This window comes from Sus scrofa, chromosome 6 (genome assembly GCF_054392235.1).
Source record: "Sus scrofa isolate SSC_HxYL_T2T_F1_AM1 chromosome 6, Sscrofa_HxYL_maternal_Yorkshire_Landrace_v2.0, whole genome shotgun sequence".
Lineage (NCBI taxonomy): Eukaryota > Metazoa > Chordata > Mammalia > Artiodactyla > Suidae > Sus > Sus scrofa.
In genome coordinates, this window is record NC_139388.1 from 66,779,010 (window position 1) to 66,799,602 (window position 20,593).

Consider the following 20,593-nt stretch of genomic DNA (forward strand, 5'->3'; position numbering starts at 1 on the left):
CCCGCCTACACACTAATAGAATTCGTAAACATATAAAATAATGTCCTTGTCCTTTGAGAGCAGGCTAGGCTTGAAGGAGTCTGAAATAACGTCTCTTCACACCTTTAACAACGACCAAAGCCCCTCCCGCTGGGTCGGAGCACCGTTTTCTCCGCCTTCCTCGGGGTACCTCTCAGCGAAAGCTTTGGACCGGATGGAGGCCACGTTCTTGAGGTCTCAAAGCTCTAGGAACTACATTACCCGGAAGAGCATAGGCGGAGAGACACCGTGATGAACCAATGACGGGTCTGGAACGCGGGCTTTCCCCGGAGGAGCATGCGTCAGGGGCGGGACTTCCGGCATCCTCTCCAGCCGTCATTTTATTTGGCTGCCACGGAGTAGGGATCGCTGTTGTGGTAACGTTGACCTCTGTTCTGGATCGATGTCCTGATGAAAGAGTGAGAGAGGAGGAAGATACTCACATCTGTCGCCCTCATTTTAGCGTCACTCCTGTTGTCTCCTGGGGTCGGGAACGGGAAGGTCCGAGAGGAGGCTCTCCCCGCTGCACCCAGGCGTGTCAGCGGTTCTGAGACGCAGCCTGGGAAGAGGACCGCTGCTCCTGGCCCTCTCAGACCACAGACTCCGATGGCGGTGGTCGCGCTGAGGGACCCGCCTCAGGTAAGTGCTTGTCCTCAGCTCCCCCCCGCCCCTCACCCCTTCAGACGTTAGAGCCTCGCCTGCTCACTTGCCTGCAGCCCAGGCCCCGGTGTGCAGGCCGGTGAGATGGTCGTGAGTGGGAACCTGTTTGTAACAGTTTGATGGTGCGTGGGAGAGGTTACAGGTGCAGGGACCCGGAGATGCAAAGGCTTGGAGGTCGGATTGAGCCGGGACTGGGTACAGCAACTCTCCTTTCTGTTAGAAGGAAGATGCAGCCGAGCCAGAGTCAGGCCTGCAGTGTTGCTGCCTGAGAAGTTGGTTACCTATTTTACCCCGTCCAAAAGAAGCTCCAACTAGTTGCAGGTAGGAAAATAGTCTTTGAGGGGTAAGGGAGGAAGCAGGAAACACAAGAGGATTAATTGCCTAGGTGAATGTAGGTCAACCAGAATAACCGCCTTTGATATACAAGAAGTGGTTGAATTCTGGATCCATTTTTGGAGAAGGGATAAGCCAGACTGTGGGTGTTGCCGGTGGCAAGAGAAAGGAAGTAGACAGAAATGACCTCCAGGCTTTTTTTTTTTGCCCAGAAGTGGAAGAGGGTCCTGGGAATCTGAAATTCATTTCTGGGGCTGGGTGTGGACAAAATTAAATCAGGGAATAGGGGCAGGTGGGAGGTCTCCTAAACAGCATTTTATTTTTTAATTTTGATTGTTTTGCCTTTTTAGGGCCGCACCCTCGGCACATGGAAGTTCCCAGGCCAGGGGTCGAATTGGAGCCGAAGCTGCCGACCTATACCACAGCCACAACAATGCAGGACATCTTCGACCTATACCACTGCTCACGGCAACACTGGATCCTAACCCTCTGAGCGAGGCCAGGGATCGAACCTGCATCCTCATGGGTACCACCTGGATTCATTATCGCTGAGCCACAACAGGAACTCCTCTTAAACAGCATCTGAGGCTTTCCCTGGCATTGAGATCCATTAGAGAATTGGTTGTGCTGAATTCTGTTTGAATTTACAAGCTCTGTACAAGCCTCATCTGAAGCACATAGGTGTGTCCAGGGAGAATCCTACGGAGTGGAGCAGGAAGTTGGCAGGGCTGCAGTGGAGCAGGAAGTTGGCAGGGCTGCGAGAAAGCAAGTTAGGCTCTGAAGATGTGAATGAGGTAGTACCGCCTGCTGTGCATGTAGAGAAGAAGTGTGAGGTTATGGCTCCTGGGCCCCGGTCTTGAAATCTTACAAGTAAAGATGAGCTTGTGTCTTGGAGGTATCATCTGGGAGACCCAGAGGAATTGCTTGTCAGGAGGGATGGGGGCTTTCAGGCCAGGCCCTAAGCTTTGATGACATCTGCCTTCCTGCCTGTTATTACTGAGGACTGTACACAGTAATGAGTCTGTGAGGAGACAGCAGGCATCTCACACATCTATTCCACAGTCATCCTCCACCAGAGCTCCTCACCTGACTGTGGAATAGGTGTGTGAGGAGATGGATTGTATGTTTTCAGGGGGACGGTTGAAGCTTTCATTTGTCCTCTTCGTGACAGGGTGGTGTGACCTTCGCGGACGTTGCCGTGCGCTTCTCCTGTGGGGAATGGAGGCTCCTTGATGAGGCTCAAAGACGCCTGTACCTCGATGTGATGCTGGACAACTATACACTTATATCCTCTCTGGGTAAGACCCCCACCTGTCCCAGTGACCTGGATGAGGCTCTGTATGCTGCCTTACCACTCTTTCCAGAGGAGGTTCTCTGTCCTTCTCACACGTGGGATAGGCACTGCTTGCTCCCACAGTTTTCTCTGCAGTTGTAACTAGAAGCTGGCTTGCCCTTTCCCTGGAATAGGTCAAGGTTTCCAGATGGGTTCCGTTTCTACGGCCCCTCCTTTTCCTTGTGCCTGTTGATGGAGTTACAGTCATTGTTATGATGAATACTTGTATGGGCTATTATTCAACTCTGTCCTCTAGTTCTTTTTATGGTGTTTATGGTGTTTTCTCCCTGTTCCTTCCCACCCTAGCTTTGAGGTATACATGACGAGGAAAATTCTATGTATTTAAAGTATTTAAGGAATTCCCATTGTGGCTCAGTAGTAATGAACCCAACTAGCATCCATGAGGACTCAGGTTCAATATCTGGCCTCACTCGGTGAGTTAAAGGGTCTGGCATTGCGGTGAGCTGTGGTGTAGTTGGTACATGCAGCTCAGATTCGACCTCTGGCCTGGGAACTTCCATATGCCTTGAGTGTGGCCCTAAAAAGCAAAAATAAAATAAATAAATAAAGCTTTTTTGGAGTTCCTGTCGTGGCTCAGTAGTTAACGAATCTGACTAGGAACTATGAGGTTTCGGGTTTGATCCCTGGCCTTGCTCAGCGGGTTAAGGATCCAGCGTTGCCCTGAGCTGTGGTGTAGGTTGCAGATGCGGCTGGGATCCCATGTTGCTGTGGCTGTGGTGTGGGCTGGTGGCTACAGCTCCAATTAGACCCCTAGCTTGGGAACCTCCCGCGTGCCATGGGTGTGGCCCCAGAAAAGACAAAAAAAGACAACTTTTTTTTAAAGGGGGGATGGGCTGGGTATTTGGGATGGAAATGCTGTAAAATTGGTTTGTGATGACCATTGTTTAACTATAAATATAATGAAATTCATGAGTTAATAATGAAAGTATTGGTGTTCCTGTCATGGCTCAGTGGTTAACGAACCCGACTGGTATCCATAAGAATGCAGGTTCTATCCCTGGCCTTGCTCAGTGGATTAAGGATCCGGCATTGCTGTGAGCTATGGCTTAGGTCGCAGACGCAGCTTAGATCCTGTGTTGCCATCGCTGTTGTGTAAGCCTGTTGTGTAAGCCGGCAGCTGTAGCTCTGATTTGAGCCCTAGCCTGGGAACCTACATATGCATCTATTAATCCCCAATTCCCGTCCATCCCACTCCCTCCACTCTCCCCCTTAGCAACCTTAACTGTTCTTCATGTCTGTGAGACTGATTCTGCTTTGTAAATAGGTTCATTTGTGCCATATGTATAGATTCCACATGTAAGTGATAGATGGTATTTGTCCTCCTTTTTCTCACTCACTATACTTAGTATGACAATCTCTAGTTGCATCCGTGTTGCTGCAAATGTTATTATTTTATTGTTTTTTATGATTGCGTAGTATTCCATTGTATATATGTACCACATTTTAACCGATTCATCTGTTGATGGACATTTAGGTTGTTTCCATGTTTTGGCTAGTTTAAATAGTGCTGGTATTTCCCGTTGTGGCTCAGTGCTAATGAACCAGACTAGTATCCTGAAGGATGCAGATTTGATCCCTGGCCTTGCTCAGTGGGTTAAGGATCCAGCGTTGCTGTGACCTGTGGTGTAGATCACAGATGGGGCTCGAATCTGGTATTTCTGTGGCTGTGGCATAGGCTGCCAGCTGCAGCTCCGATTCAACCCCTAGCCTGAGAACTTCCATATGCCACAGCTGCTGCCCTAAAAAGCAAAAAAGCAAAAAAGCAAAAAAAAAAAAAAAAAAAAAAAAGAAAGTGAATAGTGTGGCTGTGAACATAGGGGTGCATGTATCTTTTTGAATTATAGTTTTGTCTATATATGCCCAGGAGTGGGATCGATGAATCATATTGGAAGTTTTATATTTAGTTTTCTAAGGAACTGCCATACTGTCCTCCGTAGTCGTTGTACTAATTTACATTCCCACCAAGAGTGTAGGAGGATACATTTTCTCCACACCCTTTCCAGCATTTGTTATTTTTTGACTTGTTAATAATGGCCATTCTGATAGGTGTGAGGTGGTACCTCTTGGTAGTTTTGATTTGCATTTCTATAACAACTAGTGATGTTTAGTATCTTTCCATATGCCTACCGGCCTTGTGTATGTCTTCTTTGGAGAAATGTCTGTTTAGGTCTTCTGCCCATTTTTCCATTGAGTTATTTTTTTTGTTGTTGGGTTGTATGAGTTGTCTGTATATTTTGGAGACTGAGCCCTTGTTGGTTGCGGTATTTGCAGATATTTTCTCCTACTCTGTATGTTGTCTTTCCATTCTGTTTATGGTTTCCTTTGCTGTAAGATATGTCTTTTTCGGAGTGAATTATTTCACTTAGCACGGTGTCCTCCAGGTTTTCTTATGTTGTTGTGAATCCTGCTTTTATGGCTGAATATTTCTACGTTTTCTTTATTACTTCATCCACACCTTAGAATGTCTTCATATATTGTCTCTGTAAATAATGCTGCAGTGAATATGCAGATACGGATTTTTGTTTCCTTGGGCTATATACCCAGAAGTGGATGTGGTAGATCAAATGGTTGTTCTATTTTCAATTTTTTTTTTTTTTTTTTTTTTTTCTTTTTAGGGCCTTTCCCATGGCATATGGAGGTTCCCAGGCTAGGGGTCAAATCTGAGCTATAGCCACTGGCCTGTGCCACAGTCATAGCAGCACGGGAACCGAGCTGCATCTGAGACCTACACCACAGCTCACGGCAACGCTGGATCGTCAACCCACTGAGCAAGGGCAGGGACTGAACCCGCAACCTCAAAGATGCTGAGTCAGGTTCATTTACACTGAGCCACGACGACGGGAACTCCTTTAAAAAATTATTACCAGGGATGCGCACAGAGCCTTTTTCTGTGTTTTCTGCTCGGAGTTTTAGGTCCTACATTTAAGTCTTTAATCCATGTCAATTTCATTTTCATTGGTTCTGTACTATGGGGATCCACTTTCATTCTTTTGCTTGTGGATATCCCGTTTTCTCAACCTTATTTATGAAAGAGACTGCCTTTTTCTATTGCATATTTTCTGTGCACTTGTCAAAGATTAGTTGACGGCCTTTGTGTGAGTTTGCTTCTGAGCTGTCTGTTCCATTGGTCTATTTTTATGCCAGTACCATACTTTTTTTTTTTTCTTTTTTCTTTTTTGGCCGTGCACACAGCATGCAGAGGTTCCTGCCAGGATTCACACCTGCACCACAGCAGTGATAAGGCCAGATCCTTAATCTGCTGAGCCACCGGGGAACTCTTTGTTTCCATCTTTAATTTCTTTTATTATTGTTTTATCATTTTCAGTGTACACATTTTTCTACTCCCTGGTTAATTTGCTTCCTTTGTATTGGTCTTGATTCTATTAGTGCAATTGCTTCCTTTCTCTCTAGATAGTCCATTGTTATTGTGCTGAAATGCAAGTGATTTATAAGTGTTGATTTTGTATTCTACAACTTTCTGGGTTTTTTTTTTTTGTTTTTTGGGTTTTTTTTTTTTTTTTTTTTTTTTTTTTTTTTTTTTGCCTTTTCTAGGACCTCTCCTGCTTCATGTGGAGGTTCCCAGGCTAGGGGTCGAATCGGAGCTGTAGCCGCCAGCCTGCACCAGAGCCACAGCAATTAGGGATCCGAGCCGCATCTGCGACCTATACCACAGCTCACGGTAACGCCGGATCCTTAACCCACTGAGCAAGGCCAAGAATCGAACCCACAACCTTATGGTTCCTAGTTGGATTCGTTAACCACTGAGACATGACGGGAACTCCCAACTTTCTGGTTTTGATTATTCATTCTAACAGTGTGATGTTAGAGTCTTTGTGTGTGTGTGTGGTGAACCCACGGCATATAGAAGTTGCTAGACTAGGAATTGAATCTGAGTTGCAGATGCAGTAACACAGGATCCTTTAACTCACTGCATCAGGCTGGGGATTGAACCCACACTTCCACAGTGACCTGAGCTCCTGCAGTTGGATTCTTAACCCACTGTGCCACAGTGGCAACTCTTATTTTTTAATTAAAAAAAAATTTTTAGGGCGTTTCATGCAGCATATGGAAGTTCCTAGGCTAAAGGTTAAATTGGAGCTGCAGCTGCTGGCCTACACCACAGCCACAGCGGCACCAGATCCCAGCTGCGTCTGTGACCTACATGGCAATGCCAGATACTTAACCCATGAGCGAGGCCAGGCATTGAACCCAAATCCTCATGCATACTAGTCAGGTTTCTTACCTCTGAGCCACAATGGGAAATCCTAATTTTTTGGCCTCGCCCACAGCTTGTGTAAGTTCTTGGGCCAGGGATCAAACTGGCATCTCAGCGGCAACCCAAGCCACCACAGTGAAAACGCCAGATCCGAACCCAGTGCTCCACAAGAGGACTCTGTGGGAGTCTTTTAGTCTTCTGTACATAAAAGTATGTTGCCTGCAGAGAAGATTTTGCTTCCTCCTTTTGGATTTAGATGCCTTTTCTTATTGTTGCCTAGTTCGTCTGGGTAGACTTCAGTACCATGTTGAATAAAAGTGATGAGAGAGTGCTGGTTCTTGTCCTTGGTTGCAGAGGATCAAGAACCTTTTAGCTTTTACCATGAATATGGAGTAGGCCGTGAGGTGTCATGTAGGGCATATATCATGGTGAAGTTCATTTCCTTCTGTACCTAATTTGTTGAGAGTTTTCAGAATGAAAATATGCTGAACTTTTGGGAGTGCTTTTTCTGAGTCTATTGTGAAGATCATACGGTTTTTGTAATCTAATCTGCTAAGGTGGTGTCTCGCATGCATTAACTTTGTCTTGAAGCATCTTTGCATCCTAGGGGTAAGTCTGACTTGATCAGGGTATATTATCTTTTTCTAGTTTTATTGAATTTGGTTTGTTAGTATTGAGGATTTCTGATTGTGTGTTCATAATGAATATTGGGCTGCAGTTTTCTTGTATTGACCTTGTGTAGCTTTGGCAGCAGGGTAATGTTGCCCTCATAAAAGGAGTTTGGAAGTGGTTCATCCTCTTCAATTTTTGCAACTTTGTAAAGGGTTGAGGTTAAATCTTCTTAAGTGTTTTGATAGAATTCACCAGTGAAAGTGTCTGACCCTGGGAGTTTCATTGTTGGCAGATTTTTGGTAACTGATTCAACCCACTTAATAAGTGTGCATTTTTTTTTTTTTCAGTTTTTTGATTCAGTCTCAGTTGTGTGTTCATAAGACTCTATTCACTTCTTCTAGGTTATGAGATCTGTTGGATTTGACTTATAGTAGTTTTGTGTGATCCTTTGTATTTCTGTGTTTATTTTCTGATTGTCATTTTCCTTTTTTGGCCACCCCGAGGCATATGGCGTTCCTGGGCCACAGATTCAACCTAAGCCACAGCTTGGGCAATGCTGGATTCTTAACCAGTGCTGAGCTGGGGATTGAACTTGCTTGCATCCCAGCACTCTCAAGAAGCTGCAGCTGATCCCATTGCACCACAGCAGAAACTCTGTGTTATCAGTTTTAATGCTTTCTCCATTTTTGATTTCGAGTCCTTTCTGTTTTTTTCTTTGTGTGCCTAAAGGTTCGTCAGTTGTTTATCTTTTCAAAAATTAACTCCTTGTCTCCTTTATGATCTCCTTTCTAGCTTGTTTCATTTATTGCTGCTCCGATATCTGTTTCCTTTCTTCTGTTAATTTTGGGTTTCATTCATTTTTCTCTTGAGATATAAAGCTGTTTGGGATTTTTTTTTTTTTTTTTTTTTTTTGTCTTTTCTTTTTTTAGATCTGCACCCAAGGCATATGGAGGCTCCCAGGCCAGGAGTCTAATCAGAACTGTTGCTGCCGGCCTTCGCCACAGCCACAGCAACAGCAGATCCAAGCCGCATCTGCTACCTACACCACATCTCACCGCAACGTCGGATCTTTAGCTCATTGAACAAGGCCAGGGATTGAACCCGCAACGTCATGGTTCCTAGTTGGGTTCATTTCTGCCACACCACGATGGGAACTCAGATCTTTTTTTTTTAGGGCCACATCCATGGCATATGTGAGTGCCCTGGCTAGGGGTCAAATTGGAGCTGTAGCCACTGGTTTGCACCACAGCTCATGCAATGCTGGATGCTTAACCCACTGAGGGGGGCTAGGAATCAAACCTGCATCCCCATGGATACTAGTCAGGTTCGTTACTGCTGAGCCACACTGAGAACTCCAAGATCTATCTCATTCTAAACATAAGCATTTGTTGCTCTTAAATTTTTCAGATTGAATTGCTTTTGCTGTATCTGTAAGTTTCTCTGTTTCCTGTGTTTTGCTGAAGTTGGATAGAATGTTCTGTATACATCTATTAGTCTATTTGATCTAAAGTATAGTTCAAGTCCAAAGTTTCCTTACCTGTTTTTTTTTGTGGGTGATCTATTCATTATTGAAAGTGGAATATTGAAGTTCCCTATCATGGTTTATTCCTGGGGGCTATTCATTCTGACTTGGGAGTGATTAATATTTGCTTCGTATGTTTAGGTTCTCTGATGTTTGGGTGCATACACACTTAAAATTGTTATATCTTCTTTTTTTTTTGCTATTTCTTTGGGCCGCTTCTGCGGCATATGGAGGTTCCCAGGCTAGGGGTCGAACCGGAGCTGTAGCCGCCGGCCTACGCCAGAGCCACAGCAACGCGGGATCCGAGCCACGTCTGCAACCTACACCACAGCTCACGGCAACGCCGGATCGTTAACCCACTGAGCAAGGGCAGGGACCGAACCCGAAACCTCATACTTGTGGCATGCGGAAGTTCCTTGGCCAAGGATCAAACCCATGCTACAGAAGTGACCTGAGCTTCTGCAGTGACAATCCTAGATTCTTAGCCCACTGAGCCACCAGTGAACTCCTTTTGAGACTATTCTTTTTCAATGGACATTTATTGAAATGCTTCTTCCAATACAACAGTTAATATGATTGAATGTTTAAAACACAAAGGCAGAATAAGAGTACAGCTAAGCCCCTAGTCATATTTCTTTGACAGAGGTATAGCTAAGCATCTTTCATGCAAGCTAAATGAGTCTCTAGTATTTCCATCTAGTTTCCATATAGTAAATATATATTTGCCATCTTGGTTCTGGTTGCTTTCATTCTTCTTCTTTTTTTTTTTTTTCTTTTGCCTGTTCTAGGGCTGCTCCCACGGCTTATGGAGGTTCCCAGGCTAGGGGTCTAATTGGAGCTGTAGCCACCGGCCTACACCAGACCCACAGCAACTCAGGATCCGAGTCGTGTCTGTGACCTACACCACAGCTCACAGCAACACCAAATCCTTTACCCACTGAGCAGAGCCAGGGATCGAACCCGCAACCTCATGGTTCCTTGTTGGATTTGTTAACCACTGGGCCACAATGGGAACTCGGCTTTCATTATTCTTGAAGATTTTAACACCCATACAAGTCCCAAAGTGTAAGAAAAGATAAACTTTTCTAGTTATTGGTTAAGAGCAATGTAAAAGCACATGCTGGTTGTGTTATTTCAGTCATATGAGAAATTTTCTTTTAGAGACCAAGTAGAACAGTCCTGCTGAAAGACCAGTGCAATGAGGAGTCAGTATGGAAAGAGGCAGTCTTTCCCATGTGGTATTGATACCCTACTGGAATTAGGGTGTGTGTGTATGTATATAGTACATGTATGTGTGTGATCATATATATAATGATCTGGTACTGCTCCATTTTTTCTTATTTTGATGTGTCTTAGATGCCTGTGGTATCACACTGAGAATCCTATCAATTTTTCATATGACATTCCCCACCTATTCATTTATCAGTTCATCTGTTGATGTTTCACATCTGGGTGCCTTGTCAGAGAGTAGGCATACCAGAAACTCCAGTAGCACTGGTTGAAAGTGTAGGATAACTCCTCTGTCCTGTTGCCACTCTCAGCCAATGTTTGTGAGCCCAGTAGGTGCATTGATTGTGGATGAAAGTCCACCTGTCCCCTGCAACTGTTAGGTGTAGCAACCAGGGACTGTCCCTTAGTGTACCCTGAGCTAGCCTGTTTTGTTTTTCAGCATTTATGCCTCTTTGAAGTTGAACAACTTGTTTTGGTTCAGTTTTGGCCATGGCATGCAGTGGCTTGATGTGAGATATCAGCTCCCAAAGTAGGGATTGAACCTGAGCCATGGTGGTGTGAATCCTGACTGCTAGACCATGTGGGAACTCACAAACTTGTTTTGTTTGTATTTGTTTATTTTATTTATTTATTTATTTATTTTTTGGGTCTTTTTGTTGTTGTTGTTGTTGTTGTTGTTGTTGCTATTTCTTGGGCTGCTCCTGCGGCATATGGAGGTTCCCAGGCTAGGGGTCGAATCGGAGCTGTAGCCACCAGCCTACGCCAGAGCCACAGCAACACGGGATCCAAACCGCGTCTGCAACCTACACCACAGCTCACGGCAACACCGGATCGCCAACCCACTGAGCAAGGGCAGGGACCGAACCCACAACCTCATGGTTCCTAGTCGGATTCGTTAACCACTGCGCCACAATGGGAACTCCTGTTTATTTTATTTTATTGAATTGTCTCTCTGTGTTTTCTTATAGCTATTGAACTTTGTTCAAACAATTATTTTGACAGTTTGTAGATCTCTGTTTGCTTGGGTGTGATTTCTGATAAATTGTGGTATTTCTGTATTGGTTTCATGTTTCCTTGGTGTTTTGTGTTTCCTGTGCCTTGTATTGATGGCTGTTGATTTGATGGTGTAGTTAGTTCTTCCAAACTTAGTGTTACAGTTTTGCTGGAAAAAGACCTACACCTCTGGTGGGTGCAAGGGTGTCAGCATAGTGGGCTGTGGCCATTCTTGTTCTGGGGAAGGCCCACCTGTGTTGGTCTTTGTGCAGCTTCTTCACCTGGAGTGATTGTGAGTGAAGATACCAAGAGTCCTCAATCCATGAAGTGGAGGGTGTCCAGAACAGTGGTGAAGTCCGCTGGGAGCTCCTGATCTCTTTTTCCCATGGAGGACCTTATGGCCAAGGGGATCCCCATTGGTGCTCAGTCGGCTCTTGGGCACCCTGCTAGTTGTGTTGGTGCTGGTGTCTGACGTGTTGGCACCTGTTGAGGATCGACAGAGCTGGGATGTATTGTTCAGGCCCTTGTGGAATGATAATGGTTATGGGGCCTGGGTCACTGGTTAGCCCTCAGTAGCCTTGGCTTTGGTTTGTGATATGTGGCTATGCAGGGGGCAACTGTGGAGTGTGTGTCTGGCTGCACATATAGACACAGAGGCTGTTGGTCTGTAGAACTGGCTTGTCTATAGTCAAGTTGTCTCCAGTGCCCGAGCCCCAGGCTTACATGATGTAGCAGTGGAGTCAGGATCTGAAATGCCTGCACCTATAGCAGGCGCAGCACCTCTGGTTCCATGACATATACAGGGTTGGGGGGTGTGGCAGTCCTGATCTTGGGAGGGCACAACAGCTCATTCTGAGGGGTGGCTCAGTAGTTTCATCCTTATTAGGCCGTCCACTATTGCCATGGCTGTTGGGTAACTCAGTAGTGAAAGCTCCATGGTCCACTGTAGAGCAGGCAGACAAGTCCACTGGGACTCCAGTGGCACCTGCCCCATGGCTGATAGAGATGGCCCAGTGATAGCCCAAGCCCTTATTTGCTAGTCATCTCCCGATGTCTCTGCTAGGACAGTCTCTTCAGCAATTCTTTATGTGTGCTTATTCTTTTTTTTTTTTTTTTTTTAAGGCTTCACTGTGTTGTGGTCAGTTTTTTGTTTTGTTTTGTTTTGTTTTTGTCTTTTTAGGCTGCACCTGCAGCATATGAGTGTTCCAAGGCTAGGGGTCGAATCTGAGCTGTAGCCGCCAGCCCACACCACAGCAACACCAGATCTGAGCTGCATCTGCGACCTACACCACAGCTCATGGCAACACCAGATCCTTAACCTACTGAACGAGGCCAGGGATTGAACCTGCAGCCTTGTGGGTACTAGTCAGATTCTTTTCCACTGAGCCATGACGTGAACTCACTAGTGTTTTTTGTTTGTTTGTTTTTGACTTTTAGAGCCACAGCTGTGGCACATGAAAGTTCCTGGGCTAGGGGTTGAATCAGCTGCAGCTGCTGTCTACATCACAGCCACAGCAACCCCAGATCTGAGCTGGAATGGCAATGCCAGAAACTTAACCCACTGAGCAAGGCCAGGGCTAGAACCTGCATCCTCATGGATATTAGTCGGGTTTGTAACCCACTGAGCCACAATGGAACCTTCGTGTAGTTGGTTCTTAATTGGATGCTTGAGCCTTCCAAGGCTGATTAAATTTTTTTTTTTTTTTTTTTTTTGTCGTTGTTGTTGTTGTTGTTGCTATTTGTTGGGCCGCTCCCGCAGCATATGGAGGTTCCCAGGCTAGGGGTTGAATCGGAGCCGTAGCCACCGGCCTATGCCAGAGCCACAGCAATGCAGGATCCGAGCCGCGTCTGCAACCTACACCACAGCTCACGGCAACGCCGGATCGTTAACCCACTGAGCAAGGGCAGGGACCGAACCCGCAACCTCATGGTTCCTAGTCGGATTTGTTAACCACTGCGCCACGACGGGAACTCCCTGATTAAATTTCTTCATGGACAGCTGTTCAATCTTTTTTTTTTTTTTTTTTTTTCTTTTTTTTTTTTTGTATTTTTAGGGCCGCACCCATGGCATATGGAGGTTCCCAGGCTAGGGGTCGAATCGGAGCTGTAGCCGATGGCCCATGCCACAGCACTGCCAGATCCCAGCCACATCTGTTATCTACACCACAGCTCACATTCTGCTGAGCCACAATGGGACCTCCTGTTTAATCACTGTTTTTGGTGGCAAAGGGTGGTATTTCCTGTTGTACTGTTTTGTCGACACCACTTACCTTGTGCTCTTTTCTGGGTCTGCTTTGTGCTGAGTTGATTTGGGACAGGACTGGCTATTCAGTCTTGTTTTCCTTTCAGTGCCTGTATCCTCCATGTCCCAGGTAGTTGCACTTGTAGGACTTAGGGGGAAGAGTCTTTTCTGCATCATGGGATATACATGACTAGAGGTGCTCCAAAGGGGCCTGGGAGCTGTGAAGAGTGTGACATTAGGGCTATGGTAAGAATATACCAGGAGGGAGTTCGTGCTATGGTGAGTAGCTTCAGAATCCATTGTTGCCCTTGCAGTGGCTCTGGTTGCTTCTGCAGCTCATATTCGATCCCTGGCCTGGAAGCTTACACATGCAAGGGAAACGCCCCCTCCCCCCAAATGTATAGCAGAAACCAGTCTTTGTTCAACCAGAGTTTTGGAGCCATTGCCACTGGTCACACCCCATTTCTAATCTTAACTCCTCCACTGTTGACCATTGGCCAACCTGTTGGTTCCACTGCTTTGTCATTTTTACTTGACTTCTAGCTCAGGATCATCTCCACTTCTATAGACTCCTCCTATCACACATTTCTCTCACCACTCTTTCGGTATTACTCTAATTTGCCTTGGCCCTCATATGTTGTTCTGTGAGGTGTGAACTTATGTTTATATCGACCTCAAAACACAATCTGTTCTGATGTTGTTTGCACAGCCTTGATTACACCCTTTTACTGACTTTCACATTAGCAGTGGAAAAGTTCCTACAGGAAGCTATAGTCAGAGAAACAGGCACTAGATGCTGCTTTTCTTCCTTGTGTCACACCCTATTTTTGTATCCTTCCCCTTGGCAAGGTCCTCACCATCTTCAGACCATAGGAGCCCAGGAATGCTGCTGCTTAAACTGAATTCCAACTCTGTAGTCTTAAAAAGAATCTCATTTATGGAGTTCCTGTCCTGGCTCAGTGGTTAATGAATCCGACTAGGAACCATGAGGTTGTGGGTTCGATCCCTGGCCTTGCTCAGTGGGTTAAGGATCTGGCGTTGCCATGAGCTGTGGTGTGGGTTGCAGAGGTGGCTTGGATCCCGCTTTGCTGTGGCTGGGGTGTAGGTTGGTGGCTACAGCTCCGATTTGACCCCTAGCCTGGGAACCTCCATATGCCATGGGAGCGACCCTAGGAATGGCAAAAGGCAAAAGGCAAAAAAAAAAAAAAAAAAAAATCTCATTTACTTGAAAACACTCATTCTTGAATGAGATAGGTGTGCTTTTTTTTTTTTTTTTTTTTTTTTTTTTTGTCTTTTTGCTATTTCTTGGGCTGCTCCCATGGCATGTGGAGATTCCCAGGCTAGGGGTCCAATCAGAGCTGTAGCCACTGGCCTACACCAGAGCCACAACAACTCGGGATCCGAGCTGCGTCTGCGACCTACACCACAGCTCACGGCAACGCCGAATTGTCAACCCACTGAGCAAGGGGCAGGGATGGAACTCGCAACCTCATGGTTCCTAGTCGGATTCGTTAACCACTGCACCACGATGGGAACTCCAGATAGATGTTCATTTAAGTTGAGCTATTCCCTGCTTATGAAATCAACCTGTATTTCATGAGTGTTTTTTGCATTCAGGTTGTTGCTGTGGAGCAGGGGCTGTGGAGTCACGCTTAGAAAAAACAGTTCCTGCAGGAGTCTCACAGGCTTGGTCTCCTAAGACAGCTCCATTTTCCCAGAAGATCCACCCCTGCAAGATGTGTGGTCCAGTCTTGAGAGACATTTTCCACTTGGCTGAGCCACAGGAAACACAACCCAGCCAGAAACTGTTGAGGTGTGGGGCATGTGAGACACAGTTTTATATACTTTTGGAAAGCCGTGTGTACAGGACATCGTTTTTTAAGAGCTACACATTCCATTTATCACAGAAGCCTCTTTCTTCTGGGAAAATTCTGGCCCCCATGGGATGTCTGCAGCAACAGGCTACTCATACTGTGGAGACACGAAATAAAGACACCCAGTGGAGGTCAGCTTTACAAAGCAGAAGTCATCACTGGGGAGAGTGCAAAAAAGCCCTCAGCCCTGGACAGACACTTGTTCAAGACCAGGGTGTCCCCAGTGGAAGACAGTGTTTTGTTTGCAGTGAATGTGGGAAAACATTCAGGTTCAAATCCACATTTGTTATACACCAGAGAGTCCACCTTGGAGAAAGGCTTCATGTATTTAGCAAATGTGAAAAATCTTTTAGACAAAGCTCAGCCCTCAGTCAACATGGAAAAATTTATACTGGTTCAGTACAGGACAAGTGCAGCAAATGTGGAAAATCTTTAACCCACAAATCTGTTCTAATTTATCGCCAGATATTGCCCAATGGAGAAAATAGTTCTGTGTGCAGTGACTGTGCAAAATCTTTTCATCATAGCTCTGTGTTCATGCAACAAAATGGAGTGTTTTCTGGAGAAAAATTTTATAAGTGTAGTGACTGCGTGAAATCTTTTACCTGTAGGTCTGCCCTCATTTATCATCAGAGAACTCACACGGGAGAAAGACCTTATGAGTGCAGTGAATGTGGGAAATGCTTTACCACTAACAACATCCTCCGTAATCATCAGAGAACTCACACAGGACAAAGACCTTATGGGTGCAGTGAGTGTGGGAAATCTTTTACCTCTAATAGTGCTCTCTGTTATCATCAGAGAGTTCATTCTGGAGAACAGCCTTATGAGTGCAGTGAATGTGGGAAGTCTTTGAACTCTCTGTCTGCCCTCAAATATCATCAGAGATCTCACACAGGAGAAAGGCCTTATAAGTGCAGTGAATGTGGGAAATCTTTTACCTGTAGATCTTCCCTCAATTATCATCAGAGATCTCACACAGGAGAAAGACCTTATGAGTGTGGTGAATGTGGGAAATCCTTTACCAGTAACCGAGTCCTCCGTTATCATCAGAGAACTCATACAGGAGAAAGGCCTTATGAGTGCAGTGAATGTGGAAAGTCTTTTACCTCTAAAAATGCTATCCATTATCATCAGAGAGTTCACTCTGGAGAAAAGCCTTATGAGTGCAGTGAATGTGGAAAATCTTTCAAATCTCAGTCTGCCTTGAGATATCATCAGAAATCTCACACAGGAGAAAGGCCTTATAAGTGCAGTGAATGTGGAAAGTCTTTTATTACTGCTGCTTTTCTTCGTTATCATCAGAGAGTTCATTCTAGTGATTGGCCTTATAAGTGCACTGAATGTGGGAAATCTTTTACTTCTAAATCCAGCTTTGATTATCATCAAGGAGTTCATTCTAGAGAAAGGCCTCGTATAGGGTGCAGTGAATGTGGGAAATCCTTTACCAGTAGCAACGCCCTCCGTTATCATCAGAGAGTTCATTCTGGAGAAAGGCCTTATGAGTGTAGTGACTGTAGGAAATCTTTTACCTATAGGTCTTCCCTCACTTATCATCAGAGAGTTCACACTGGAGAAAAGCCTTTTGAGTGCAGTGAATGTGGGAAATCTTTTACCACTAACTCCAGACTCCGTAAGCATCAGAAAGTTCACAGTGGAGAAAGGCCTTATAAATGCATTGAATGTGGGAAATCTTTTGCCAATAAGTCCAACTTCCAGTATCATCAAAAAGTTCACTCTGGAGAAAGGCCTTATGAGTGTAGTGAATGTGGGAAATCCTTTATCCAAAGATATAGCCTTAATCTACACCAGAGAGTTCACACGGGAAAAAGTCCTCATAGTTGTAGTGAGTGTGGGAAATTTTTTATTACTAAGAGTAATCTTACTGAACACCAGAGTGTTCACACAGGAGAAAGGCCTTATAAATGTGGTGAATGTGGAAAATCTTTCATCTCTCGGCCTGCCCTCAGATACCATCAGAGATCTCACACAGGACAAAGACCTTATGAGTGCAGTGAATGTGGGAAATCATTTACCACTAATTTTAACCTCCATTATCATCAGAGAGTTCATTCTGGGGAAAGGCCTTATGAGTGCAGTGAATGTGGAAAATCTTATTTTTCTAAGTCTGCATTCATTTCTCATCAGAGATCTCACAGAGGAGAAAGGCCTTATGAATGCAGTGACTGTGGGAAATCTTTCTACTCTCAGTCTGCCTTCAGATATCATCAGAAATCTCACATGGGAGAAAGGCCTTATAAATGCAGTGAATGTGGGAAATCTTTTATTTGTAGGTCTTCCCTCAGATATCATCAGAGATCTCACACAGGCGAAAGGCCTTATAAGTGCAGTGAATGTGGAAAATCGTTTACCTCTAGCTTTAACCTCCATTACCATCAAAGCATTCACACTGGAGAAAGGCCGTATGAGTGCAGTGAATGTGGGAAATCTTTTATTACTGCTGCTGTTCTTCGTTATCATCAGAGAGTTCATTCTAGTGATTGGCCTTATAAGTGCACTGAATGTGGGAAATCTTTTACTTCTAAATCCAGCTTTGATTATCATCAAGGAGTTCATTCTAGAGAAAGGCCTCGTATAGGGTGCAGTGAATGTGGGAAATCCTTTACCAGTAGCAACGCCCTCCGTTATCATCAGAGAGTTCATTCTGGAGAAAGGCCTTATGAGTGTAGTGACTGTAGGAAATCTTTTACCTATAGGTCTTCCCTCACTTATCATCAGAGAGTTCACACTGGAGAAAAGCCTTTTGAGTGCAGTGAATGTGGGAAATCTTTTACCACTAACTCCAGACTCCGTAAGCATCAGAAAGTTCACAGTGGAGAAAGGCCTTATAAATGCATTGAATGTGGGAAATCTTTTGCCAATAAGTCCAACTTCCAGTATCATCAAAAAGTTCACTCTGGAGAAAGGCCTTATGAGTGTAGTGAATGTGGGAAATCCTTTATCCAAAGATACAATCTCAATCTACACCAGAGAGTTCATACAGGAATAAGTCCTTATAGTTGTAGTGAGTGTGGGAAGTCTTTTATTACTAAGAGCAGTCTTAGTGAACACCAGAGTGTTCACACAGGAGAAAGACCTTATAAATGCAGTGAATGTGGGAAATCCTTTGCCAGTAGCTCCAGCTTCCGTTATCATCAAAGAGTTCATACTGGAGAAAAGCCGTTCAAATGTACCAAGTGTGGGAAATCTTTTACCACTAATTACCTCCTGCGTATTCATCTGAGATCTCACACTGGAGAAAAGCCTTATGAGTGCAGCGAATGTGGGAGATCCTTTGCCAGTAGCTCCAGCTTCCGTTATCATCAAAGAGTTCATACTGGAGAAAAGCCGTTCAAATGTACCAAGTGTGGGAAATCTTTTACCACTAATTACCTCCTGCGTATTCATCTGAGATCTCACACTGGAGAAAAGCCTTATGAGTGCAGAGAATGTGGGAAATCCTTTGCCAGTAACTCCAGCTTCCGTTATCATCAAAGAGTTCATACTGGAGAAAAGCCGTTCAAATGTACCAAGTGTGGGAAATCTTTTACCACTAATTACCTCCTGCGTATTCATCTGAGATCTCACACTGGAGAAAAACCTTATGAGTGCAGTGAATGTGGGAAATCCTTTACCAGTAGATCCAGTCTCTGTTATCATCAGAGAGCTCACATTGGAGAAAGGCCTTATATATGTAGTGAATGTGGGAAAGCTTTTACTCGTAGCTTCAGTCTCCATTATCATAAGAGTGTTCACACTGGAGAAAGGCCTTTTAAGTGCAGTGAATGTGGGAAATCTTTTATTAACATCTCCAAATTGCATTGTCATCGGAGAGGTCATACTGGAGAAAAGTCTTAAGAGTGCACTAGTGGGAAATCTTTTATGGGTAAATCTTTCTGAATGTTGGAGAGTTTAAACTGGGGAAAGATTTACAGAGAATGTGCAATTTCCTTGTTCAGTATACAAATGCTGGAGGGAACTGGGAGGACATCTGTCTCAATTGAGTCTCAATCCAAGTGTGTCTGAAATCAGCATGATTTTTTCTCCTTACTCAGATCAGAAATTAGAGTTTTCAGGCGCTGTTGAAGGGCATACATCCTCCAGGTCTACAAAAAGGCATTTCCTGACCTCCAGAGTTCTTCAAAACAATGTCACTTGTTGTAAGACCATTGTGTCCAGGGGAAACTATAATTGATATAGAAACTCTGTTTTAATAAGGAGTGGAGGAAACTGCAGTTAGATGGAACCCATTCTAAAGGTGCATCTAGATGTTTCTATGACGTTGTCTGTGGGATCAGCTTATACACAAATATCTAAACCTCCAGATACAATATTAACTTTTAGCTGGAGTCATTGTCAGACAAAATATTTGGAAAGGTTTTCTTTTGGATTCCTGTCACACCCAGTAAATTTTACCTCAAGGCCCTTACTTCAGAGGCAGGAAAGAAAGAAGAAAGGGGATGTGGCTCTTGTGATCCAGACAGCATTCCTGTTGACTCAGGTAAAAATGTACTTCATTGCTTCCCATATTTGCTGCCACTGAGGAAGGACTGATTCTGACAGGGCATGAGGAGAGAGTTGACAGATTCAATATAGGGTTGGTTGCCAGAACTATTTTCCAAAAGGAGTAGGACTTACAGATTTTTTTTTCCATCTTCAGCCAATTTTTAAAGCTTTACTAAAGCATAATTTACATATACAAAACTGCATATGTTTGAAGTATATGAGCTAATAAATTTTCACCCAGCTATGAACCTCTGAAACCATCACCATAGAACTAATAATGCTCCATCTGTTATGGCATATTTACCTCATGTCCTGCTATAATCTCTCCTTACAACCCCTGCCTCTCCAAGTAACCACTGATTTACTCTTCCCTTAGAATTAGATACTTTTGCATTTTCTTGAATGTATCTAATTGGAATCCTAAACTGTTTACTGGGTTTATTTCCTTCTGATTTTCTTGGTTTCATAACTATTTGCAATTCTTCATGAGCTATAAGTAGCTCATCTTGTTATATTTTGATGAGTAGTGTTCTTATCATTGGTTGTACCATTGTTTATTCCTCTTTTTCTGGGTATTTAGGTTATTTCTAGGTTTTCACAATTGAAAATAAAGCTGCTACAGACATTTGTGTCAGTTGTTTATACTAATGTGTTTCTGTTATCTTTTCTTTATAATTCAGTGCAATCAGTGTCTGAGTCACTGGGTAGGTGAGTATTTAACTGATGAAACTCAAGAAACCGATTTTGTTTTATTTTATTTGCTTTTTGTGCTGTGCCCAGGGCATGCAGAAGTTCCCAGGCTAGAGATTGAACTCTGGCCACAGCAGTGACAACCCTAGATCCTTTGCCACTAGACTACCAGAGAACTCCAAAGAAACCAATTTTATTTATTTATTTACTTATTTTGGTGTTTGGCCACCCCACGGCATCTGGAGTTCCTGGGCCAGGAATCAGATCTGAGCCACAGTTGTGACCTATGTGGCAGCTGCAGCAACGTGAAATCCTTTAACCCACTGTGCCAGGCCATGGATTG

The 20,593-nt window shown here is 44.3% G+C and overlaps 2 protein-coding genes across 2 annotated transcripts in view; both read left to right on the forward strand.

The window, feature by feature from the left end:
* The window catches only part of LOC110261339 (zinc finger protein 444), a 996,914-nt gene that overhangs the window by 381,543 nt on the left and 594,778 nt on the right, over positions 1–20,593 (forward strand). The window lies entirely within an intron of this gene.
* On the forward strand, positions 329–20,202 carry LOC100737912 (uncharacterized). Its single transcript, XM_021095154.2, has 3 exons — positions 329–657; positions 2,183–2,309; positions 14,798–20,202. Exons 1-3 carry the CDS (start codon positions 625–627, stop codon positions 18,910–18,912), a joined length of 4,275 nt encoding a protein of 1,424 aa, XP_020950813.1. The 5' UTR covers positions 329–624; the 3' UTR covers positions 18,913–20,202.

Coding starts and splice junctions, on each gene's coding strand:
- LOC100737912 (XM_021095154.2), top strand. CDS start 625: ATGGCGGTGGTCGCGCTGAGGGACCCGCCTCAG. Junction 658..2,182: donor CGCTGAGGGACCCGCCTCAG/GTAAGTGCTTGT, acceptor TCTTCGTGACAG/GGTGGTGTGACCTTCGCGGA. Junction 2,310..14,797: donor TACACTTATATCCTCTCTGG/GTAAGACCCCCA, acceptor TTTTGCATTCAG/GTTGTTGCTGTGGAGCAGGG.